Source organism: Panthera tigris, chromosome B3, assembly GCF_018350195.1.
Source record: "Panthera tigris isolate Pti1 chromosome B3, P.tigris_Pti1_mat1.1, whole genome shotgun sequence".
Taxonomy (NCBI): Eukaryota; Metazoa; Chordata; class Mammalia; order Carnivora; family Felidae; genus Panthera; species Panthera tigris.
This window is the reverse complement of record NC_056665.1, coordinates 83,016,197-83,043,025: the sequence shown is the minus strand read 5'-3', so window position 1 is coordinate 83,043,025 and position 26,829 is coordinate 83,016,197. Positions and strand designations below refer to the sequence as shown.

General features: G+C 43.7%; 1 protein-coding gene across 1 annotated transcript in view; it reads right to left on the bottom strand.

Annotated features, from left to right (window-relative positions):
- Nucleotides 1–552: 552 nt before the first annotated feature.
- NPAS3 (neuronal PAS domain protein 3) overlaps nt 553–26,829 on the bottom strand; it is an 868,317-nt gene continuing 842,040 nt past the window's right edge. Inside the window, exons 10-15 of the mRNA XM_042989548.1 lie at nt 25,571–25,718; nt 21,920–22,044; nt 18,695–20,154; nt 15,068–15,148; nt 13,691–13,760; nt 553–1,020 (exon numbers count right to left, since the gene is read on the bottom strand). Coding sequence (XP_042845482.1) covers nt 18,791–20,154; nt 21,920–22,044; nt 25,571–25,718 — 1,637 coding nt within the window. The 3' untranslated portion in view covers nt 553–1,020; nt 13,691–13,760; nt 15,068–15,148; nt 18,695–18,790. The remainder of the gene's footprint in view (nt 1,021–13,690; nt 13,761–15,067; nt 15,149–18,694; nt 20,155–21,919; nt 22,045–25,570; nt 25,719–26,829) is intronic.

Genomic DNA, 26,829 nt, shown 5'->3' with positions numbered 1-26,829 from the left:
TTGTTATCTAATAAAAAGGCAAGACCAATAGTTGAGTCAAAAAGTTGGAGGAAGCATGGAACTTATTTCAAAAAATAACAAAAAAACAATAACAAAACCAGAAAACCCAATGCATGTGTACCTATAACGTTTTGTATTAAATTTGTAGAAATCTAGATGTTTTTACATTTTGATATAGATTCCAGGCTTAAATTTTTTCTTTAATTCTTTTTCTTTAATGTTTATTTTTATTTCTGAGAGAAACAGAGCATGAGCGAAAGAAAGGCAGAAAGTGAGGGAGGCAGAATCCGAAGCAGGCTGCAGGCTCTGACCTGTCAGCACAGAGCCCGACGCAGTGCTTGAACTCACAAACTGTGAAATCATGACCTGAGCTGAAGTCCGATGCTTAACCTACTGAGCCATTCAGGCACCCCAATTTTTTTTTTATTTAGTACAAGTCTACCAATTATAGTCCTGCATAATTTTTCTTACCCAAAAGACATCCAAAACATATCATCATTGTCCAAATTTTAGTTTATTTCAAGAGAGGTACATATTTCAAGAGGTCTCTGATATAATTTGAGGGCAGAATCCATCTAGAATTTTACTTTTTTGCCTTAATGTTTTATAGTCCTCAACATCAAAATTTATAGTGACTCTCCTTTGTGAAATCACCTTTATATAGGTCATTCTCCTAGAAACAACCATTTTCTTTCTTTTCATCACCCTCTTTGAATATTTATATAAAATGAAATAAAATACATTGTTTCTGTAATAAGCACAATGAGCTTGATTAAACTCTACTGACTCTCAGAAAGGAAGTTGTCATCCATCACCTCACAGCATCCAGCCTGGTAAGGAAACAGCATGCCCCGGGGATCAGCCATCGGGAATGTGAGATATCAGCATTCCAGGTGGTCTGCTAGGTGGAGGTGAGATAAGAGAACTTTTCCTCTGTGGGCTTTAGGAGTTGTCTTGTCCACATTCATCTCGCTTTGGAGTTAAGACCATTGTATTCCAGTGAGGTGAAGTGACCTATAGCTGATCACAGAACAGGAGAACTATTACAGAAGTCTGTTTCCTGAGTCTTAGCTCAATACTGGGTATTGTTCTGTGGTGATTTATTTAGAATATCCGCCCCCCCCCCCCCACCTGCATCCCATTTAATGGAGACAGAATTGACACGTAACATTGTATTAGGTTGAGGTATACAACCTAATTATTTGATGTGTGTGTGTGTGTGTGTATACTGAAATGATAACCACAATAAACTTAGTTCATCACTTCACATATTTGAAATTTTTTTCTCTCTTTTAAGATCTATTCACTTAACAACTTTCAAATATACAATGTAGTATTTGTTCACTATGGTCGCCGTGCTGTACCTTACCTCCTCAGAATTTCTTTATCTTACAGCTGAAAGTTTGTGCCTTTTGATCACGTTCAGCTGTCCCCCCCCCAGGCCCCCACTTCTGCCCCAGTCTCTGGCAGTCACCAATCTCTGTTCTGTATTTCTATGACCTCTGTGTTTTAAAGATTCCACCTATAAGTTAGATCATACGGTATTTGTTTTTCTCTGACTTATTTCACTTGGCATAATGCCCTCAAATTTCATCCATGTTGTAGCAAATGGCAGGATCTTCTCTTTTAAGGCTGAATAATATTCCACTGTATGTGTACCCATATTTTATTCATCTGTTGACGGACACGGGTTGTTTTCATATCTTGGCTATTGTAAATAATGCTGCAATGAACACGGGGGTGCAGATATCTTAGCGAGTTAATGTTTTTGTTTTCTTTGGATAAGTTCTCAGAAGTGGAATTGCTGGATCATATTTTTAATTTTTTGAGGAGCCACCATAGTGTTTTCTATAGTGGCTGTACCCATTTACATTCCCACCAACCATGCACAAGTGTTCTATTTTCTCATCCTTTCTAGGGCTTACTATTTCTTGTCTTTTTTATAATAGGCATTCTAAGGGGTGTGAGGTGATGTCTCATCGTGATTTGATTTTGTATTTCCCTGTCAATTAGTGATGTTGAACACATTTTCATGTATATGTTGGCCAACTGTATGTCTTCTTTGGGAAGATTGGGAAAATGTCCATTGAAATCCTCTGCTCATTTAAATTGGATTATTATTATTTTTGGTACTGAGTTCTATGAGTTCTTTATATATTTTGGACATTAACCCCTTATCAGATATATGAGTTGCAAACATTTTCTCCCATTCAGTAGGTTGCCTTTTCACTTTGTTGATGGTTTCCTTAGCTTCTTGATATGGATGCTTAACATTCATTTTCAATTATTTTTCCTTTCGAATACACGTTTATAGGGTTATATATTTCCCTGTAAGTAATGGTTAGCTGAATCCTATGGGTTTTGATATATAGTATTTTCATTATTGATCAGTTTTGTTTCCATTATGATGCCTTCTTCATGAGTTTTTCGTAATTTCTAAACATATGGTCGTTTTCTAGTTATTTTTTGTTACTTATTTCTTGCCTCATTTCATTATGATGAGACAACATACTGAACATTTTAGGAGGCCAATGCCTTATCCATTAGGCAACCGGGTCAAGACAACATACTGAACATTTTAATCCTTAGACATTGTTGAGGCTTGCTAAAATCCAGCATTTGGTCAGCTTTATAAGTATTCTATGGTGAATTTGAAAGGTTCAATATTACTGAATGCTCTGTTCTATATATGCACATTAGGTCAAATTTATACATCATGTTCAAGTTATTTTTTTCTTCCTCCTTGTTCTACTAATTTCTGAGAGAGGTATGTTTAAATCTTCCAGCATAATTATAGATGTGAGTTTGTAATTTTGAAATTTTTGGCTTTATAAAAGTTTAGATTGTGTTATGGGGGAAAACAAATGTCAACTTCTTCTTTTTTTTATTTCTGGTGAATCAAACATCATTATCAAGAAAGTTTTTTTTTAATTTTTAAAAAAACTATTTATTTATTTATTTATTTATTTATTTATTTATTTATTTATTTATTTATTATTGAGAGACAGAGAGACACAGAGCGTGAGCAGGGGAGGGGCAGAGAGAAGGGGAGACACAGAATCCGAAGCAGGCTCCAGGCTCTGAGCTGTCAGCACAGAGTCCGACGTGGGGCTCCAAGTCACAAACCACGAGATTATGACCTGGGCCAAAGTTGGATGCTTAACCAACTGAGCCACCCAGGCGCTCCAAGAAAGTTTTCTAAAAAAACTTCTTAGTGTTTATTTATTTGTGAGAGAGAAAAAGAGAGAGTGTGAGCAGGGGAGGGGCAGAGAGAGAGGGAGACACAGAATCTGAAGCAGGCTCCAGGCTCTGAGCTGTCGGCACAGAGCCCAATGCGGGCCTAGAACTCACGGACAGCGAGATCATGACCTGAGCTGAAGTCAGATGCTTAACTGCCTGAGCCACCCAGGCATCTCAAAAAACTTGTTTGTTTTCCAGTAACTTTTTAAGTTTGGTCTTAAAATCTCTGTTTCACAATGTATTTAAAAGAAAAAAAAAATAGGTGCTATGGCCTTCAGGAACAATTTCCTCCTCCGAAGCCTCTTCCACACCAAGGGGGAGAAAACAGCCTGTAACAAAACGGTTAAACAAAAATCAAGCTTTGGGAGACCTGGGTTATTATCCTGGTTCCACCACTTAATAGTTACGAGACTCTGAATGAGTCCCCTAACTTCTCTAAATCTCAGCTTCTTAAACTGTAAGACAGAGATAACAATAGCACCTACCGTTATTGGGTCATGAGGTTGCAACAGAGAATGGCAGTCAAGAATTGACCATCGTGCCTGGCATATGCAGATGGTAACTGTGATTCTCTTCTTGTGATGAGTTGATGTTTTCTTTGCAGTTGTTCTCAGGTTTCCAGTTGCTCACTAATGTGAGTGTTCAAAGCACCCAGCTGGGGGGTGTGCCATGTCTCCAGATAACTGGTGACTGCTTAGTAATGTCACTTTGGGTTCTCGTTACTAGTCCAGCTTCCGAAGAAGTTTCCCGAATTCCATCTATGCCCGGCAACGGTGTTGCCATTAACCTTCACACATAAATCTGATAGTGAAAGTTCATTTGGGGAAGCTCTTGATTTGTTCTCTGAGTTGTTGACTATTGAGGCCTTTTGACTTTTTCTCTGAGCTGTGACCATGTTTGGTATTGAAGAACAATTCAGACGATGCTTCTGAGGTAAGTGGTTTCACAGAAGACACCACCTTGCAACAAATGGTGTATAGAATTTCCATGTATTATCTGTGCAGCCAGGATTGGTTTTCTTTTTGACTGTGAAGTACTCTGCCTTACCAGTGGGATTCTTTCTGTGTCTGGATACACAGAGTTACCTGGAATCCTCACTTGTCAACTGTTGGCTAAAGGTTTAAAGGACCTTATTCCATCCCCCTACAATATTAAAACTTCTAGCTTTTCTTACATATTATTTCTTGTGCTTTCCCATCCTTGTGCCGGAATGTGCAAGGAGCAGTGCAGGTCCAAAGAGACGGTCTTTAGGAAAGAGCTAGGGAACTTTCTTTAGTGATGACCAGCCAGTTCATCAGTTAGGAGTTGAATTCAGTAGCACAAGAGGCTCTCCCTACCCAATAACATGGTTTAAACAAGATAGATGATTCAGTTTCATCTAAAAGATGCTCAGATAGTCCATGGCTGGCATGGTATGGTTCTCAAAGAACTAAGTTCTCCTTTAACCTAGTCCATGCCTTCCCTCTTTAAGGTCATTTCATGATCCAGTATAGCTGCTGGACCTCCAGTTACTATGCTGAGTTACAGTCTAGAATAAAGAGGAAAGACTGAAACAGAAAGATGCCGTTGTAGAATATAAGGTTGCCTCGCAGTTGTCATCCTTGCTCGGATCTCACCAGCCAGAGTTTTGTCATGTTGCTGGATCTAGCTGGGAGGGAGGTTGAGAAATACAATATTGTATTCTGGGCAGCACTGTGCTGAAGTTTTGGGCTCTGTGATCAAAGAGAAAAAGGAGAATGGATATTGAGTGGTTAAATGACAGTGTTTGTTACATTGGTATGTAGCTATAGTGGTTAACCAGGGATGATGATTCCATCTGACTCAACTCCAGACTCCTGCAGTTTGGGAACAAACTCACTCTTTCTGTATGGAATAAAGCCTCCATTGTCTGTCCATTACTTTCTCTTTCTTGGAAAAAGGTAAAGACTACCACACAAGAACCACTGTGGATTGTCGGGCCATGCCAAACAAAGTCAACGGATCTCTCTGGGGAGAAATGGCAGTACGAGCGCAGGAAGTCCTTGATACTTCCTTGATCAGCATCCAGTCTGTCTGATCTTCGTGCACGCCATGTCTTGTATGACTGCAGTGTTTGTTCCAGAGCCCAGGCTGTAGGGTAAATCCATGTGACGCGCACAGGAAGAAGGGGACAGGGTAGATTCCACAAGGGTAAGACTTTGCCTCAAGTCCGCTTGTTCAGTACCCATTTGATAGGAATGGTGAAGGAATTACAGGTTTTTGAAGGAAGACCACACCGATCAGTGTCCAATATAAGGCTGTTCCCTGGAATGCAGCCTTTCTTTTGTCATTTCCTTCACGTCAGTTTCTGGAAAGGATAGCCATCACTTGCTGTCATTGTTTTTGCCAGAACGGTTTGGCACTTGAGTCTTTACCTAACTTTTGTGCAGCATTTGGTAATGTTGATTCTTCTGGCCTTCTTGAAACCATTTTCTTCCCTGATTGCTGTGACACGCGTCCCTTGACCCTTCTGGCCTCTTCCTTTTCCAGTTTCTGTCAGGGGTTCTGTGGTAGAGCCCCTCCTTAAGGAACGTGGTGGAGGCCTCCTCAGAACAAAGGAAGGCGACGTGGCCCAATGAACTAGCATACACCTATGTATAACTCTGACACAGCTCTGTAACTTGGACTGTATCCAATCAGACTATATGTGTCACCATATATGGGAGACAAAGAAGTAGAACTTGCATTAAAGGCTATATCCCGCTGTGCTTGGGGCTCAGCCTTTTTGGGGTCTTAGCCCAGAGCCCATGCCAGCATGAAAAAAGCTGCTTCCTGGAAAGAAGAGCCTTGGTGTCCCGTCTCTCTGTGCGACAATCCTGCTACAGTTCATAATCCTCTCACTATTCCTTTGACACCACCCAGCACTCCGTTCTTGGCCCTTTGTTCATCTTCTATCTGTTTTCGTATGCAGTGGCCCCTGGACCGATGGCTGCCCCTACTGTCTAAGTGCTGATGTCTCTGATGTATTTTAGGACAGATTTCTCAGAGCGCCTGGGTGGCTCAGTCAGTTAAATATCTGACTTGGGCTCAGATCATGATCTTATGGTTTGTGAGTTCGAACCCCGCATCAGGCTTTCTGTTGTCAGCACAGAGTCTGCTTCAGATCTTCTGTCTCCCTCTCTCTCGGCCCTTCCCCTACTTGAGCTATCTCAGTCTCTCTAAAAAATAAACACTAAAAAACAACAAAAAAACCCCAGACTTCTCTCTAGAGATCTAGAACTGTTTTCCAACTGCTCACTGAACATTTCTGCCAGGATTCCCTGTAAGCACTGAAAACTTACCACATCTAAAATGGAGTTCTTCAACTCCCCTTACTTGTTTGTTTTTCTCTGAAGCCTTTCCTTTCTCCCATATTCTCCGTCTTGGTAAATAGCAGCCATATCCCCAAGCCAGAAATCTGGGAGTCATGTCTCACTCCTTTCTTTCCATCATTTCTCTCCATATCTAACCAATCACCCAAACCTCTTCTTTCAGGCTCTCAGATCCACCCCCTTGCCTCTACCCTCACCCCTGCCCTCACCCAGGCCCTCATCCTTTATCACATGGGATATTGCTACAACCACTTCCTAACTGCTTCTATTTAATCCTGGCTGTCCTTGAAGCTGCCATCAGAGTGACCTTTCCAGTACAAAAACTCTATTATGTTACTTCTCTGAATAAAACCCTTTAAACTTCCTGTTGCCTATAGGATGCCATTCAAACTCCTCACCGTAACATTCAGGGTAGCTCCCTAGTTGGGCTGCTGCTTGTCTACATGGCTTTTTTGTAGGACCCCCCAAAAAAAATAGTTGCCCCTCCCCCATTTCCCCAGGCATGTGCAGCCTAGCAGATGCAGGAGGGCTTAGAGAGTGGAACATGTCTTTATATGAAAACAAGGTATCCTTCCATTGGGAGGATACAGCCCTGCATAAGGGGATGGGGATAGCTTAGCAAAACTGGGGCTAAATCCATCTCATGAAATCGTCAGCTGACCTATTTCCATATCTACACACATTCCTAGATGTGGCCATACTCCAGTATGTTGAATTATTTGCAAGCTTTATCTTGACGCCATGATAGTGATGATGCTTTCCAGGAACCTCCCCCTCTTCCTCTAGCACCCATGATTAACTCCAACTTGTCTTTCAAGACTTGCCATAAGCATCATCTCCTTCTGGGAGGCTTCTCCGCCCTCATAGCCTGAATTCCTTGCCATGACTCAGTGTACCCCTAACACCTGTCTCTGTGTCTGCCACATGACTTTGTCATAATGTTGTAATGATTAACTTTTACATTTGTCTCCCTCTGTACTTGGTGAACAACTTAAGGGCAGAGGGTAATCTTTTATGCATTTTTATATTCCTGGCTTGGTTTGGATAGATTCTCACTAAATTAATGGTAGGGCAACTCCCAAAAATGATGCAGAATGTGAGCTTCTAGGTTTAGACAGAACTACAGGGCTTATATTTATTGTAAACAATTAAGAAAATAATAGTACTATTTAGCAATGCAAAACCATTGCAGAACACTCCAGAAAGGAATTGTCATTTATTTATGAGCAAAGGCATACATTCGAAGAGGCTAAATGCTGACAGAAGCAAGGAAAGCCTTGGTCTTTTGAGAGGCATTTTAAGGGCTCTAAGGCAAAATTAGAGCTGGCCAGACATAGGAGACAGCTATGATGTGAATAGGGCAGATGAGCTAAGAACAAACTCGAATTAAGCCTAAGGAGCAGAAACGGGAGCTTCTGTTTAAAACCCACTTTCGCAATTGACTGCATGTTTGACCTCTGGGCATCATTAACCTCTGTGTCTTAGTTTCCACATCTGTAAAGTGGAGATAATAATGCTTCCTTACTTCAAAGAATTATAGATTAATCAATGTCGGGAAAATGTCTCTAACTTGGGCACTCTATGTAAATATCCAGAGTAGCATGTAGGGAAGGAAGGTGTAAATACTAAAGAAATAAATCTGAGCTTCCTTCTCATTTGTTCCAAATGTTAAAAAATGAAAAATGATTGCTAATGTCCTCATCCTGGAAAATGCTATTGAGGAAAGAGCAGTTAGATTGGTATTTTGGGAAAAAAGTCCTTTGGATGGCTACGTCTTGTATTCTTCCATGTGATTTCAGAATAGAGGTGTCTGCTGAGGTTTGTGACTTCTAGGTGCCTGGGACTGAGACCTCCTGGGTGAATCATTATGAACCAAAAAACGTGCTTACGCTGGGAACGCTTGGCCAGCAAATATGGTTATTGCTTGCCCGGGAGTGGGTGATGACCTTAGAGCCTATGTGAGCTTCCTATTGCTTCCTCTTTTCTCCCCATTGCCCAGCTTCCCTCTACCAGAGGGGTGGCCCTCCATGTGATCTGAAAATTAAAATGTCAAGAATCTACAGTCGGCCCCTCCCCAGCCTTCTAAAAAGGGTAGACTTCCCAAAAGAGCCTTAGGCTTATTGGTTGGCTTGAGGGCCTCAGCAGGCTGAGTGGGGTGATGGGTGGAAAGGAGGAGGTAGATAGCCAAGAGAGGTCAAATTGCCCCACAGGAAAAAAATGGATCCAACACCAAGGTGTTCTTATGGTGCAGGAGGGTGAGAGGCAGGCACAGGGCCCAGAGCAAGGAGGGGGCTGGGCTGGCAAAGGGGAGCACCAAGCGCCAGAGTTGGGGCCTTCATGTGGGGGAGGAAGGGAGAGAGGTTTGGCCTGCTTTTTCCTACTATGGGAGAAAGGTTTTGAAGGGGATGTTTAGAACAGGGCCATGGACTAGGAGTTGGATCTCTTTTCCATTCTACTTCCTCTCCTTTTAATGAGTTAATGTATTAAGATTGGTCTTGAGGCAGAGTGACTTAACAATAGTCCAGGTATGTTCAAGAAACGGGAAGATTTTTTTTAATGTTTTTATTTATTTTTGAGAGAGACAGAGCATGAGCGGAGGAGGGGCAGAGAGAGAGGGAGACACAGAATTGTAAGGAGGCTCCAGGCTCTGAGATGTTTGCACAGAGCCCATCGCAGGGCTCGAACCCACTAACCTGTGAAGTCATGACCCGAGCCGAAGTCAGATGCTTCACTGACTGAGGCACCCAGGCGCCCCAAGAAACTGGAAGATTTTAAAATGAGAGCAGTAGAAAGGGCAGCTGATGTTGTAGATGAAATGGCATAGGGTCCTTGAAGCGTTGAGCTGCTTTGCTGGTTGCCTTGGGTGGTGGGGTTTGGGGCAGATCAGACTGGGTCCAGTTCATCTATACCAACAGTGTTGCCTATCCCTGTTCCTGATGCTCACTGCTGGGCACTAGCTCTACCTTTCCTTAGACACATTTAGATGCCAAGGACAGGAGAATCTGATCTAAGGTCAAGCCATATATACTCAAGGATTGTTCTCAAGAGTGAGCGGTTCCTGGGGGACTGGAAAGTCTCAGATGCTTGGACTGGTATCTGCCTATTGGTCATTTTAAATTACATTGCTTTGTCTGCATAGCTTGCCAGGTGGAAACAGAGACCAATGAGAAAGTTCTCTTGCACAAGGAGTTAAGGGCAAGCACCACTGTATTACGGACTCACACACGACCCTCTATTATGTACGACCTTTTATCTTAAGGGGGCACTTTCTCTGCTGCTTTGCTAATCATTTATTTTTCTTTTGAATTGTGAGAAGAATTTATTTTTCTTTTGAGTCACTCTGACCTTAAGTGATGTTAACAACAAAGTAGTTGGAAATGCTTTTTGTACTGTTGTTGTGTTTGGAAATGTTAACCTTGTGTTACGGTCACAGCTAAGTGGTTTATATCAGACCTAAACATCCTGGGCAGCTGTATCCCTGATTTGTATACAGACTTGGATAAGGCATGGCCGCCCTTTCCAAGTTCTGTGCCCACCTCACTCGCCTCTTCCACCTGAAGAAGGAAGCTGTACAACAGGCCCAACCTGTCTGTACCTGTGTGAGCATTATTTAAAAGAGAGAGGCATGTTACTGTTTTGCTGCTGTTGGCTTGCCTTTCAGAGATGAGCTACTTTTTCTTGATGAGTATTGCCTGAAATGGAATAATAGAATAACCCTTCTGTCTGTTTTTATCTCCTGAATAGGAACTCTTCAGAGACACTTCTTTGGGGGAGTCTGGAATAATTCTCTCCCCCTGTCTCCATCTTTCTCAATGCATTTAATTTAAACTTTCTTAATGAAAACTCATCTCTCATAAACGCCGGGTTGGCCCATTTTGTGTGTGCCTGCTCTGTCCTGCTTTGAGTGATGTGTAAATAAGAGGCAATCTGGTGATGAGTTTTGCTTGTGTGGTGTGGACGGGTGGAGAGGGAGGAGGGTTTGATGAATAGAGGCACCCAGAAAATGTACTTGATAATAACATGGCCATGATTGATGTTGTAATTCCTGAAAAATTATCATTGTGATATAATTATTTGTTTATGAACTGTGCCCTGAGACTCCCAAGTTTGTGATTATTCATGGCACAGATAAAACTCTAAAGTCAATAATTCATCAAGGGTATAATGGTTTTGTTTGGGGGAGGTGTGGGGGGGTCACATGGATATTACATCCTGTTTCTGACACTTCTGCTATAAATCTGAGAACTCCTTTAGTATGAGGAAGAGCCACGTCCTTACCCTCTGCTATTTTTTTTTAAGTAGCTTTAATAGTTTGGATATATTTTAAAAACTGAAACTAATTTTACTCTTCTAGAAAAATTCTTTCAGCATAGGAACGTTATCTGAGTCATTTTTCTTGGTGTATTCCATGACTGCCGAAAAGGGAGAGTTGAACACAAGAATGAAAACAACTGTGTTTTGTCCCCAGAACAGTACAGGACGATCTTACACTAATCCCTTTGATTTTGATCCATAAAAGGGGACAAAAGGAGACAAAAGGAGGTCCATTCATTTTCAGAAAGTTGATGAGTTTCGCCTCATGATTCCTTCTTGAATTTTGAGGGGTGATTTGACTCATACATATCAGAAGTCTTAGCATCTCTAACCCCATTCTGCCCCCATAAGAGGGCTGATGTGGTACTTGTTCCAATTTTTTCCATTTCCTTCTCATGGTGGTTTTTTTTTCCTTCCTCAGCCCGCTGGGAATCTTTGTCATGGATGTATTATGTGCCATAAAGATTTCCTAGATACTGGGGCCAGGACTCACCTCTCCAGCAGGGCTGGGTGAAGCCGTCTCAGAGGGCATGTAAAGTACAATGAGAATGAGAAGTGTTTTCACAGCGACAGGCTTTTGCTCTCTTTCCATGCCTAATGAATTAGTGAACTTCTTTCCTTCAATTGCTTTTCACCTAAGCACATGGCAGCATTATACGGTTATACACATAAGGGAGGTGGGAGACCTACCTTAACGAAAACTTGTGAAAAGACCAAGGTGTTCTTGTGGACTAGAGGTTCAAGACGAGAAAACAATTTGATCTGGCTGCTAATTAGGGACTGTACTCTCAGGCTGTTTTAATTAAGAGCTTAGAGTCCAGGGATACCTGGTTGGCTCAGTCGGTAAAGCATGCGATTCTTGATCTCAGGTTGTGGGTTCAAGACCCACGTTGGGAGTAGAGGCTACTTAAAAAAATAAGAAGATAAAAAAAATACATACCCTAAAATTCAAAATAAAAAAAAAGAGCCCAGAGTCCTGAGCAAGAGATGTAATGGGACTTTTATTCCATGTTGGAACCAAATCACATCTGGAGCTCTGTGATTGGTCCAAGGTGCCATATTTTTAAAAGGACCCATTATAGGTTGAATTATGTCCTCCAAAAAGTTAAAGTTGTAGCCCTCGGTACCTCACCATGTGATAGTAAATTCATTTTCTTCTCATAATACAGTGCTGTAAATGTAATTACTTAAGATACAGTCATACTGGAGACGGGTGGGCCCTTAATCCAGTATGACTGGAAGAGGAGAGCGTGGAAGAGGACAGTGGGGAGAATGCCATTTGAAGACAGAGAGACACAGGGGGCAGACAGCCATATGATGATGGAGGCAGAAATTGGAATGATGTAACTATAAGTCAAAGAGTGCCAAGGATTGCTGGTAACCATGAGAAGCTAGGAGAAAAGCATGGAATAGACTATCCCTCAGAGGATTCCAAAAAGAACCGACCATCCTGGCACCCTGAATTCAGGCTTATATCCTGCAGAGCTGTGAGAGAACAAATTTCTGTTTCAAGCCACAATTTGTGGTAAAAAAACAACAACCCAGGAAAGCGATAGGAAAGCAATGCCAGGGCCTTGACAAATTCTGGTACACCCAGATGAGAGTGACCAGGCTAGTGAACGCATCTGCCACAGTGGCACTGGAGGAAAAACTGGAAGAACAGGTGACAGCCTGGAGAGTTATCAGACCCTGACAGCCATATTCACCTCTTTGAAGGTCACTCAGAAAAAGACTCCATCTAACTCCAGAGGTAAGATTTCAGCTCAACATCCTCTAAAAGTTACAACTATCCAATAGTGGGCTAGAAAGACCTTCACCACTAGAATTAAAGAGATGTGATTTCTACACTAGAGTTGCTGAGATCCTCTGGATGATTCCTGAGCTTACAGCTCAATGTTCATCAGTGTGGATATGTTATTAAATGGTACCTTCTCGAGGAACTTAGATCCATTTACTTAGCTGTTTATGGTAGATGATGTCAAAGTTTACTAAGTTACCGACTGATTGGGCTCTTTCTTCTTCCTTTATTTGTTTTACCTAATTTATTGCTGTATATAGAGTACATTGTGTTACACACACACACACACACACACACACACACACACACCCATCCTCCAGCCAACATTTATCAATGGCCGACTCTGTGCCAGCTGTATGGACTATCCAGGAAGGCAGGAATAAATGAACTTGCTGCTTTATCCATTTTGCCATTCCTTTTTAGGAAATGCATAGAAACTCAAGCTATCCTGCCATACCACATTTCTAGTGGAATCTGCCTCTTGACAAGTTATGTTTCATTTCCTCCCTCCCTCCCTCCCTTCTTTCCTTCCTCCCTTCTTTCTTTCCTTCCTCCCTTCCTTCCTTCCTTCCTTCCTAGCCATCGGTATTCTGAAGACCTTTACTGAACAAAGGCTGTCTGTGAATCACTGAGCTAGGCACTAAGGGGGGACATGAAGATGAACGAGGCATGGTTTGTGCTTCCCGGGAGGTGGGGGTGGTTTACCAGGTTAGCCCCTCTTCTTCATAATGATTTACTAGGAGATATATGAAAGCAGGAGCATCTAAGGGTGATCACTTACCTTAGCATACCAGAGTTGTTTCTTAAGCCTACTAGTTGTTGTCATTCTTTGGGAATTAAGCCCAAGAAGGAGGCTAGTGTTGTGTTGCTATATGATATGAACTATTGGCAAAGGTATTTTTCTTGCTCTCCTAAGTCCTCTAGTCTTCCTACTTTTTGAACCTGGATAATAAGTCTTTTAGCCTGAACAGACTATCTTCTGGGATTGACAATATACATTATCTCTTACCTTCAATGCAATGCTGAGGCCAGGTTGACTTCAAATTGTTGGAAGCATGTTCAATGTAAACAGGCTTTGTCTAGGAATAGGCAAAGATGGGGAAGAATTACAGTCCACAAGGGCTAAAATCCATTTCTTTATGCTCAACTGATGCAAATCTTCCCTCTTGTCCCACCTGCTGCCTTTATTTGAAGTTCTTTTTCTTTTTCTTGTTCCTTATTGCAAAATAAACAATATCAGTATTGGCTGGGAAGGAGAAGAGGAAAGGTCCGGAGGGCTGGCTAGAGATCCCTGTTCTGTCCATGACCTGCAACCTGCGGCCTTGACACACTGACTTGCTGCCGGCCTGGGTGGGGAGAGGTCCTGTGCCTCTGGGGCTCGGGGCCCTGGCTTGGCTGCTGGCCTGGTGCTGGGGACATGGCGGGGCTCCTGGCTGTCAGTGGGTCTGAGTCCAGAGCTTGCTTGTTCTCTTTTTGGCCAAGAGATGTTTTTTTATTTCATTAGTGACATAATTTAGCATTGATGGGTACAAATAAAGGACGGGGAACTTGCTGGTACTAAGGGAGGCTTGAGCCTGGGGGAGAATCCTGGACTTCTACCACTTCTGCAGAAGCTTGAGATGCAGTGAGAATTTCACTTCATCTGTCCCTGTCTGGCTGCTGCTTTTCAACTCTCCTTGCCACCACCTGCAGACCACGGGGCTGAAGCAGTGTCCAGCAATACAGAGTTAGGGCCAACCAACACGACCATCAGCTGACAGAGGGTCAGCCCTAGTACCACACTCATCCATTTGCCCTCTGCCTCGGCAGACCCTCCCCTATACAAAGTTCTGGAGGCCACCCATAGGAGCCGGCCTCATCGGCACCTACCAGACCAAATACCTCCAGTAAGGTGATTTCAGCTCGTGCTCTGTTCAGGATTGAGTTTCTAGCTTCCTCAGTGTTTTGACTTCTCAGTCTTGCTGACTCTCCAGAGCAAAAGTGAAAGATAAACTTTGGAAAAGTGTTGGGAGAACCCAATTCAGTGTTCTCAATTACCCTCTCCCTATTTCCAGGTGTTACATATTTCAAGGACCTATAAAAGGCCTAGTAGAGAAATCTAGGGCCCCACCACCATAACCACATTCCCACATCTGCCAGTCTGAAGCAAGCCTCCATTAATAAAAAGGATCCTCAAATTGGCAAATGTCACTGAAGACTTAAACTAGGGAGTGACATTTACTGTAGTTGGTGGCTTTGGGACAAAAGCACCTTTTGCTTCAGCTCAAGCCAATCATCTCTCATCATTTTCTGTAGAGCACGGATTTAACATGCAACCCATCTGTATCCTTATTTCAGAGAGAGCAAGTTGAAGTTTTTCTTTCTTTTTTTTTGTTAGCCAGCTGACCTGCCTTCAAACGTGACAGGCTGCAGGCTGCTCGCTGACCTAACCAATAGGACAGCACGATCGTGACTTAACTCGGCTTGTCTGGAGAAAGAAAATACAGATTTAGTATAAAGAGAAGATATAAACAATGGAACAGTTGGTTATACATTATAGATCGTAATAAATGAAAATATCGAGTGCATTTTCAATGATTAATGTATGGAAACTGTCATCACTTACTGTGCATTAATCAAGAAAAAATGCACACTTGCCGTAGTGGTTAATGTGCAGGCCCGTTGTTCAGCTTTGATAATGTGCATAATAATGCTCGGTATGACAATGAGTTGGGGTAGCTGAAAATTTAGGATGGTTGCAAGTTTGGTGTAGTATTTGGATTAGCATCTTAATCTGTGCCTTGTCAACCTCATCATTACACAAGCCATGCATTTTTTTTTCCAAAACTAGCGAAAATATGGATGTATCTTTTTTTTAATCATTTTTTTAAAAAAATCAAGAGTAATGACCAAGGTACCTGCTTAAACAAATACTACCAGCATTCATTAGTTAGGATGGTTACATGTAAAAGAAATGATGCCAGATAGTAACAAATCCAAGAGAAGTTTATTATGAAAATGGCACCTGCGGATGAAAAAATTAAGTTACATAAAGACAACCATGTATGTGACATGTATGAGAATCTACAAAAGTATAAAAAGAACCCTGTTGTAAATGAAGTATGTACATTTCTGATTTGCAGCATTATCAATGGTCAATGAAAAAAAATGTTTCAAAATAAGCCAGGCACTCAGGAAGTTAGGTCCGGTTAGCTTCACACAAAACAAATGTACCATAGCTGTCGCTTTGTAATGTTTTAATTTTTCTTTTCATATATATTGTAGAGTTGGTAACACTGCTAAGATTTTTACGAACAGAATATCCCTTTCCCCATTATTCAGCTACTTGGCACCAGTCTCCTCATAAAAGTTTTCATATATTTGTACAAGAAATAGTTAAAAACACAGACACAGTCTTCACAGGTAATGAAGTGTTTTTTTTTCATTTTGTAATTTTAAACACTATGGATTTAGACAGCAGCTGTGATTATCTGTTAGTTTAAATCACCAGAAATCATTTTGACACAACACAGAAACATTTATAAAAGGAAAAAAAAAAAACAAAACAGCTGTCTAGCTGTTCTTTGTAGCTGATAGGTGCATTCCTTTGATTGTTCGATAGCTAGAGTAGAGCTTCCAAAATTAATCTTTAAATATCATGACTGGCTTTCTTCACCTTCTAAACCTACTTAAATCCTTCAAGTAACATCCCTATTAAAATTTGTGGCATTTCACTTCTTTTAGTTATTATTCCACAGTGATGTGGGCCCAACTCATGGAATCACAAAGGTCCTAGAGGAAACCACTCAACACAGTGATATTCAAAGGACAGCCGAATTACTCTATTAGCATTGCACACATAAACAAATATATATGACAAGTCTATATTCCGTTATCCCCTCCCCTGTTGTTTTAAAAAAAATGTTGGTTGACCTTTGAAATAATTTTCTGTCTCACTGGTAATTGCTTTATGTATTGCTCCATCAGCCAACCTGGAAGGAAACCAAAGAAAAGCACCCATTGCTTATATAGGTAGAGCACAAGGGACTCTGGGAATGTTAACAACTGAGGCTATATGGCATCAATTTATTTAATATATCTGAGCATTATTCTTCAGTGCTTTGCGTTGCACTCCAGAAGAAAAAAGTCATACCCAGAACTCCATTGTGGGAAAAAATGGCTCCATTAACCTTGAGCTAGTTAAGAGTCTTTTTATCTCTGAGAATGAAAAAGATTTTGGAGAAGGCGGGGAAAGGAGAGATGGGGGAGGGAGCAGGGGGAGACAAGAGAGGGAGGAAAAGAAAGGAAAGGTTGGGAGAATATACACCAGCAAAGCAACAGCAGGAATTTCAAAAAGTGAAACGGAAGATTCACAGACAGTAGAAGCAGCATAGGGTGACATTACAGAGGAAGGCCACCACACAAAAATCACTAACCCCCAAGAATCACTGATTCACTAGGACTGCAGGAATGGGACTGTACCACTCCGGACTAGAGATAGAGCACAGAGAAGACAAAGGACAAAACAACTACGTTAGCTTAGTATATACTGCATATAGAAACACACATTGAAATTGCAATGGGACTGACAGCCAAGGACACGTACACATTGCACACGTTACAGTTCTCACATCTGTTATTAGATGCCTTAACAAACAGCTGCCAAAAATGGAGTGGAAGAAGAATTTATACTCGACAGTCATTTGGAGTGTTTGACACTACACTGATTTCTGGCAACAAAGACAAAATAGGATATTTTTTTTCTTTTTCTTTTCTTTTTTTCCTTTTTTTCTTTTTTTTTCTTTTTTTCTTTTTAGTACTTAATGTGCGGTTTTCAGTTGCAGTTATGTTTGAAGCTTATTAACCCATTCTTTAGTTTTAAACCTTACCGGTTTCAACCTAGAAACAAGAGAACCAAAGGGGAAAAAAATTTCATGAAATCAAATCAGTCCCCTAAAAATGCAACCTTTTTTTTTTTTTAGCAAGAAATGATAAAAAACAAAAACAAAAACAAAGACATGTTAAATATCCTTTCCTTCTTTTACTCTGAAGTGTTACTGAAGTTGCAAAAATTAGACTCAGTTAGACTGAGAAAAGGGAAAAAAACAAAAAGCAAAACAAAAACCCAGACCAACAAAAGGCAGTATGTACCCAAACTGCTCCTCAAATCAGTTTGATTGAGTTTTCCAAAAGCCCCTTTAAAAAGGGCTTTACTGACCCATTAAATTTAATGTGAGGCTATGTTTGTTAGTTGGGAGGTAAAAAATTTTAAGTCCTGCAGCAAACGTTAATGAGGGCTTTGTCTTAACTAACCAAGGAGACTGCAGCAGCGGGACTCCAGACCAGGACAGAACACGTTATTATTATTATTTTTTTTTCCCCAAAACCCAGCCCAGGAGCTGCATTTTGTATGAAGACATTACAGATTAATAAATGATAGCACCATGGTTTTAGAAATTAAGTTAATGTTTCAGTAATTAACATTTAGTCCAACTTTTTTTTTTAAAACATTCTAGTCACAGGCCAGAAATTAAGTTTAAGAACCCAAATTATTTTTATGTGCAAGTAAGAAAATCTTAAAATCTTAACCATAAAAAGAGAATTAAATTCTGCATAAAATTCTAAAATACTATCCCCCCTATCTTTAAAGGAATTAGGAACCAAAACAAAAAACCACCCCATTTCATTTGACTTAGTCAAACAGGGCACATTGTTTATGCTTGTCTCTTTCAATCTTGATCATATCAAGATCTTTAGGAAGAAAAACCCAATGGTTGTCACTTGAGAAATCTCTTGACCACAAGACTGAGTATTCTATGGCAGAGGCATATACAACATTAAAGACATCTTAATAAAGATGCAAAAGGAAAGCAAAACAACCCAACACACATCTTAGAAGGAGACAAAATGGCAGGCAACTGGTCATCTGACTCTCGGAAGGCGAAAAATAAACATATCTTTACAGGAAAGAATAAGTCAAGTTAAAGAAAGAGGGGGTGGAATGGGGGCCGTCGTGGTGAGAGAGGACGCTGACCTGCTCGAATTCAAAGTGCTAGAATTAAAAGGTCTAAACGAAAACGCCGATCGACGATGCCTCCGGGCGGAGCCCTGGCCCGCGCTGGGCGGCGCCTCAGTCCTCCTTGCGCTCCAGAGTCTGTGCCGCGTGGATGCCGTTGCTGTAGACGGGGAAGGGCAGCGTGGAGAAGAGTCCCTCGGCCGTGGTGAATACGTTGCCGGCGGGCATCTGCGTCAGGCTGGCGGCGCTCACGGCGCCGCCGAACGGTCCCGACATGTTGAGCCGGTGCACGTGGTGGTAGAGCATCTCCATGGGCGTCTTGGGGTCGAGGCCGAAGCCGGGGCTGTTAACGTCCACGAAGTTAACAGCGTGCGCGTTGGGCAGCAGGTTGCCCTGCATGGCCAGGGTCACCTCTGCGGGCGCGTAGCGGATGGTGCCGGTGGTGTAGACCCTCTGCGCGGCCGTGCTCGTGGCGGCCAGGGTCCCCGTCACCCTGTGCACCAGCGGGAGCACGACGTTGCCCGCCTGCAACCTCTGCAGCGCCTCCAGGTCCCCAGTGTACAGCAAGGAGTTGGACGCGCTGGGGCCGCTCCCGCTGCCGCCGCCGCCGCCGCCACCACCACCGCCGCCCCCTGGGTGCTTGTCCCGTGGGGACGCCGAGAGGGGGGGCGACAGCGGGTCGGAGGCGACGGGGGCCAAGGCCGCAGTGGCCGAGGCGCCGAACTGAGTCTTGCGGGCGGCGGCGGCGCCGTCGGCGCCAGGCGGGGTGAGGACCGAGTCGGGGATGGCCACGTGCAGGCCCCCGCCGCCCCCGCCGCCCTGCGGGGACGGGAAGTGCTCCGAGCTGGGGGGCTTGGTCATGCTGTAGGGGGACTCGTTCCTGGAGATCTCCCGGTTGGGCGGGTAGTTCCAGATGCTGCTGTCGTTGTCGAAGTTGATGGGTTCCGAGATCTCCGTCTTGATCTTGAGCACCGAGGCACTGTTGGGGGAGGACAGCAGCCGCGGGGGCTCCACCAGGCCGGCGTCCAGGCCGCCGGGGCTCGACGCGCTGGACAGGCGCCGGCGGCTGGCGCTGCCGCCCTTCTGCCGTTTCCGCCTCTTCTTGCGCTTCTGGTGCTTGCTGGAGGCCTGCGCGCCCGCCTCGCCGGCGCTGTCCGAGTCCTTGGCGCTGTCCGACGTGAGCGACTCGCAGTTCTGCAGCCGCAGGTCCGACTCGCTCTCCACGTAGCGCTCCACCTTGATCTGCATGGGGCCCAGTGCGCCGAAGCCGTCCTCGCCCGCCTTGGGGTTCTCAAAGTCCGAGTGCTCGAAGCTGTCGTCGCTGTCGCGGCTGTCCGGGTTGCTGGAGCTGTGGCCGTCGTCGTTGCAGTTCATGTCGTTGTCGCAGGCGTTGCCCGACTTCTTCCGGTCGGGTTCCGGGTCTTCGCTGTTCTCGGACTGATTACCCTTCTCGTCGGACTTGGAGTTCTCGTTGTCCTCTGCGTGGGGCCAGTGGCCGGAGGTGGCGGCGGCGGGGGAGGAGAGACAAAAGACACCACATTAGCAGGGCAGCGTCCGCGTCGCACGTGCTGGAGGTGGGGGGCAGGGCTGGGGAGGTGTGTTGGCCCACCTGAGCTGTTCCACCACCTTTGCTACCTAAAAGCCTGGGCTTTCTCTCTCTGGAGGGCCTCGATTAGCTGGGCCTTTACTCAGAGTGTGGTTCATAGACCAGCGGCACTGCATCACCTGGATGCTTCTTTCAAATGCAGAATCCCAGCTTTCCACCCAGGCCTGCTGAATCAGATTCTGTATTTGAACGAGATCCCCCGGTGATTGTTTAGCACATTAACATTTGAGAAGTCCTGCAAAAATATTCAGGGAGTCAGGGTAAATAACCTGGAATAAGATGTCAGTGACACAGAAACATGATGGTATGCAAGGTGACTTTCTACGGACGTCGGCCCCTTCCGTTGGTGAATATTTGTTCATTATTGAAGACCACGCTCCCTATTCCTAAAGTTGTTTTTCTCTATAGCACTTAGCCATACAGGGAATCAGATGGTGCTTATTTTCATTTACTTTGATCTCTTCCTCCAACAAGAATACAGGCTCCACGGGGCAGGGGATTTTTGTCCTTTTTTTTTTTTTTTTTTTGTTCCTGCTAAATACTATGTAAATAAGAAGCAGAGCCTGTCTATTCCAGAACTTCTGCCCTAGGAAAGAACTTTCAAATGAATGCAGTTTAGGATAGGAAAACAATCAAGATCCTCTGTGCTTTTCACCTCCTTCCACTTCCCTGAAGCTTTGTCTGGAGTAGAGGGATATGGGCTCACAGGCCTGGAGAGCAGGTGCCCTAAAGATGGGGGGGCGGGGGTGGTGGGGAACCCTAGCCATCTGGCACATTATAGGGAGAATAGATTTTCCCAGTAACACAACTCAGAAGATTTAGGGACAATGCTGATTTTATAGCTGTGCTGTCATGATTTCGGATGCAGCCTGCACTAGAACTTGGGCGGATCACGTAACTACTTCATTTCCGTGGAAGACGGTGGGTTAGAAGAGGCTCAGGCTTCTTTGCAGCTGTAAAATTCTGTGAAGTTCTGTGCTCCTTGGCTCTAAGTGTGCCTGTGGAGCTGGGGTTGGGGGTTGGAGGAAAGGTACATTTTTAAATTAACTTTCTTGTGTTCCAAAGAGCTACTCAGGGTACTTTCCAAAGAGTCGTTTACCAATGTCATTAACTATCCTGCTTTGGAGGCTCAATCCCAGCTTGGGAAGCATGTGAATATTTCGGGCTCGAAGTTGCAGGCGGTCTTATAGGTAGCAGAGATCGTACTGCCTCTGCTTCAGGTAAAGAGGCCAAAGCTTACTATGGGATTAGGGCACAACTCCTTCTGTGTGGCCAGTGGAGGGCTGACATTGAGTGACTGCTAAATCAGTCTCTCTCTGTATGTTTTCGTGCATACAGGCATATTGGGATGCGTGAATTTATGTGTATAAATATATACCTTCACATACATATGCTTATATATACAATATATATGCGTGTATATATACCACATACATATATGTATACACACATCCATGTGTGCACATATGTATGTGGTGGTATACTGATATACATACCTATGTGTACAGAGAGTCTATCAACTTGATGTGACATATGTCTCTCTGAAATTTAACAGTTGCTCTGCCGTCTGGCCATTGCCCACCCCTCATGTTTGGATAGGCAAGCAGTCACTGCAGAACATGGAGAAGTAGTAATACCTGTAATACCTGAGGTATCTTTAGAGTCTGATTCAGAGTCAGATGTCTCCGAAGATTCTGAAGTTTTCTCTGGCAGATGGGGGAGCTGTGCGATATCCATGGGTGTGTCCTTGTACTCGGGGTTACTGCGGGGGAGGGAGGCATTCGTCAGGAGGGCAGACACCCATTCCGCATGGTTTGCTTTTGACCATCTTCTCCCCACTTCCTTGCCCCAAACTTATGGAGTTTAGAGAGTTTAAAAGACTGCACGTGAAATCATTTCTCTGCTCGTTACGGGACTTTGACAGGAGCTTGGATTTCATGTGCCGGGGTACAGCCGCACCCTGCTACAATGACTGAATACCCAAATGCTACAGGAAAGCCACTAAAAAGCTTTTAAATAATCAGGTAGCACTGGGGGCCAGGGAAGTGTGCCGCTTGACATCCCTCCCATCTAACACCCGGGCAGGGGGCGCGCGGTGGGGAAGGGAGGCTGAGAAGTACTCTCAACTATTCCTTCCTATACCTCCTGGTGTGCCCGATCTTCTCTTGGGCTCCTAATGAGTCCGTTGCCTCAGTTCCCTTGTCTTGGTTCCTTGATGGAGCTTCTCAGCTGTTGAGATGGCTCTAAAGCAACTGATGGGGGAGGTGGGGGGGGGCGGTGCGCAGAGCCCTCGGCGCCTAATGATCTGACAGATGCACAGGTGCACCTTGGGATGCATGGATTATGGCTACTGAACTGTCAACACACCCATTACAATCACATTTTCAACTGCTATGTGTACACCTGTGGCTTGTTAAGCTGGAACTCTGATTGCAGCGGGGAGAGTCCTAGTGTGAAAGAGGCCCTAACAGAATGGCTCTACCCCCATTTGCACAAATGTGTTTAATTCTTGTTCTATTTTTAATTCAGAAACAAGCCTCTTCTGGAAAAGAGAGTGTGTTCGGTCAGTTTGCGTTCATTATCTTCTAGAAATGCCACTTCAAGGCCAGCCCAGTGTGGGAGCAATGAGGGCTACTGTAATCTGAAGCCATAAGGAAAGCCTCTGGCCTCAAACTGGAAAATGCTGCTTCTACCCTCCATGATGGCCCAGCCAACCAGAGACTTACAATACAGGATTAAGGATTCATTCGTCAACCTCTAGTGAGATTGCTGTATTGAAGAGTCACTGTTTCAGTAACCACTAAAACTGCCAGTCGCTGGGAGGGTTAATTCACTAAGATGGATCATCAGGCATTTACTCCTTAGTGTGAATTAGCTTCAGTAGCAGAGTTTTCTGTAGATAATCAGATGAGGCTAATGGTGGGAAGGTGGCCTTGGCACTTAGGCCGTCTCTGAACACTCTGGAGTCTGTAATTCTACCAACATGTGAGGGAATAGGAACAAGACTGGCGGAGCAGTCATTTCAGAACAGGGAAGGACCCAGAAGTGAGGGATTCTGAGAAGGAAGAGGTGGCCTGAAAATACTGCTCAGGGAAGAACAAAGAACAGGAATGTGGGAAAGAAAAACAAACTTCAGTGAGCTGCTCTTTTGCTGATATGCAACAGTTGCTATTTTGCCAAGGCCAAGTGCTTTTCTTCTAGATCTTTAGTCTCTAGAAGTGATACCAATGAATGGCAGACATGGTGGGAGTTTTCTCTGCTAAAGCCCATCCATATTGTTCTCCTTTGGTCCAGATGCCTTGGGGCTTCCCAAGTCACTTGTCCCTCAACTTGCAGCCTTTCATTATTGAACTCAGGGTGAGTCTTGAGGTCAGCCGGGAGCTGTCTACCATGTCTGAGATTGAGGCTCTTGAGCCTGAAAACTGGTCTTGGGTACCCAAACTGCTTCCTTCCTCTCCCTATGGAAGTAGACGGACTAGAATCACCAAACACTTAGGTGCTTGTATCATTTGATCCCAGGCTAGATCAGTGGTGTGGATCCACAACTGCACGGACTGACACCTCCTTAACCCTTCTCATTCCCTCCATTTGGGGGCAGAGTAGTCATGAGATGGATGAGGCAGTAAGAAAGATCCAGATGGAAAGATATCTCCCTGAACCAGAGTGACAAGCATGTAGATTACTTTAGTAACCTATGTTACATCAGCATGGGGGACAGGTACCTTGTAGTCCGTGGTGCCCCTGTTACTACTGTCTGATTTTTAATAATAATGGGTCTCCTTGGCACAACACCATTTCTGGCTAGCAAAAGAATGTTAATGCCACAATACCTTATTCTATTTTCTCTTTGGCATGTGAGGTGTTTTTTTTTTTTTTTTTTTATATAACCTTCTGCATTACACATAGCCACTGTTCTGTAAACCTCTTTGTAAAACCCATCTTGAGCATATCACAAACACAGGGGAAAGCGTGCATGAAAATCAGGCCTCAGAGAAAGCCACATGAAATACACATACTTGGGCCTTTAGAGAGAATTAATGTAGAGTAGAAGAGGTCAAAAAAGGAAAGAGAAAGTAGATAAATGAAGACTCTTTTAAGTGGCGCACATTAAGGCCCTCTCTAGAGCTATAATCATTAGTGTCTGATTGATATGCTATTGGTAGCAAGCACATTCATGCCTTCAAGTCATTGCCCTCGTACGTGAACACGCTCTGAAGGGTCAGCGTGCTGACGAGCCACGGTTGCCAGCATCTCGGCTCCATTTGGCTGTCTCAAAGAAAAATGGGATTCAGGTACTCCCTGTCTAGATTATCAGCCAAAGGGCACCAACTTCCATTCATAAGACCGATCAGAGGCTTTCCTACTCGGACCGCGTGTGGGTCCTGCTTGGTGGCTTTAAAGCCAAGAGAAGCTCCAAACTGGAAAGACAGTAGTGGGAGGGAGCCAGGCCTAGCATTCTAATAACCTCAGGACAGGATTGGTGGAGAACCTCCCAGAAATCTTGCTGCCCAAAGCAGACCCCCCCCGGGGCCATTGCCCTCCGTTTTCTTTTTGCTAGTTTGACTCCAAAGGCAAAAGTAGATGAGGAAGGAGGGAGAAATGGGGTTGTAGACTAGAATTCAGGAAGCTGTTGAGCCTGGCTTCATTCATGGATGTAAACACGAGGGCACATTAAAATAGCAGTGAAGGGGGGGATCACACAGCATTAGGCAAAAGGAGAGCGCCTTTGTTTATATACTGATATTGCCTTGATTCTGGCAAAGCAGCTCACTTTGCTTACCAAAACTTGAATGCCCCAGGGAATCAGATGCTATGTAATCTGTGTAAGGCTTCAAAGGGATGGAATATAGGAGGCAAATAGTGAACCCTGTCACTTCTTCCCCATGCCCTTTTGCTTAATCTTCTCAAGGATGGGAATGCATGAATGTAGGTTCATGTGGTGGGGAGAAGGTGGTGCTTTCTTGAATGCTTCATCTGTAGGCAAAAGTCTGCATTTGTTTTTTCTTCTAGCCTGAACATTTGTGGGGAAACCAAAGCAATGTCTGTAGAGCTGCCCAAATGTTGACAGACCAAGAATTACTGATAATTTTGTGACTCTGCCCCGGAAGTCCCCTCCAACATAGCTCTGATCTTTGCATATGTCTTTGAATCTTGTGGAAAGAAAAAGCAGAATTTCCACATAATTCCACACCAGATACTGCCAAAAGATAATAAAACATGTCAGCTATTAACCACGGGCTGCATATTTTATAACTGACACAGAAATGAAAAAGAATTAGAAAATATACCTAAGAAGATAATTCACCCAGATGATATTCTTCTCATTTGCGTTCTTGGCATTAATAGCTATGGTGGCACTAGACTGTATCCAAATATATCCTCCATTCTTCTGCATCCAACGATAGTACTTCGTCACACACTGGCCCTTATTCAGCACTGGGGAAGAAAACAAAACAAATGGAAGGCATTGTGTATTAGGACTGGGACCAAATGATAATCATCTCGGTAAAACCGCCAGCTCAGAAAGGGGAGGTCCCGCACTAATCCAGGGGTGCCCTTCTGTATGCTTAATGTATAATGCCATTAGTAGGACAAATAAAATCAACAATTCAGTGGAGCGAGGGTTACTAGCATTTGTAGCAAGACTTTATTCCATTTTGGGCAGCCATGGTGTGAAGGAAAGAATAAAGGGACTACAAATCTTGTTGGCTCACAGAATACCTAATGTGGTGTGGATATTGTCAATGGGTTTGACGTCAGACACTAACAAAGGAAAATTTGTATGTGATTTATTCATAGCTGCGAGGTAGATCTCTTTGAGATTCCAGATATTTGAATGGTTCCGAAGATGCTTCACCCCTGTCTTTGATCATTTCACCTCAGTGCAAGCAATATCAACCAGTGTCCTCACACATCTGTTCCTTTTGATCTTGTCTAGCAGAATTTATAGTCCATGTATGAACAAAATTTACATTGGTCAGTCAGGGGAAATTCTGGTGGGACTTTCCTGAATGTTGGGACGAAATAAATTCCCCTACCAAGTCAGAGAGAAGCACTAGCCTAAGGGAGGCACAGAATTGACTTGGCTAGAGCCAAACAGAGTGACAGCTCCACACAGGCTCTGAAATATGGCCCCAAATGAAGGAACAAGTAAAAACAATCAGTAATGTGAAACGGTGCCATTAAATACCCACTGAAGGAGAGCTTTAAAATGCAGATGTTAAAAATGATACTTTAACCAAAATCTTGCCAAGTTGAAATTGACTTGATTTGTATCTGGGTACTCCTGAGCTAGTAAAAGGGGAAAGTGCAGTAAATCATCCCCAGAAATAAAGTGCTATGGAAAGGAATGGTTTAAAAGGATGCCGGAAACGTGCAAAACCTGCTGTTATTACTTGGCTAGGAATCTCAGCAACTCCACACCCCCGAAAAAGCGCGCCAGCTGGTTGGCCACTAGAGGGCAGTGTGCACTCGTCCACGTTGCCCACTTTTTGGCATGTCCTTGTCTCCGTCTGCTAAAATGAAAAACCTCTAACTGCTGTAATAA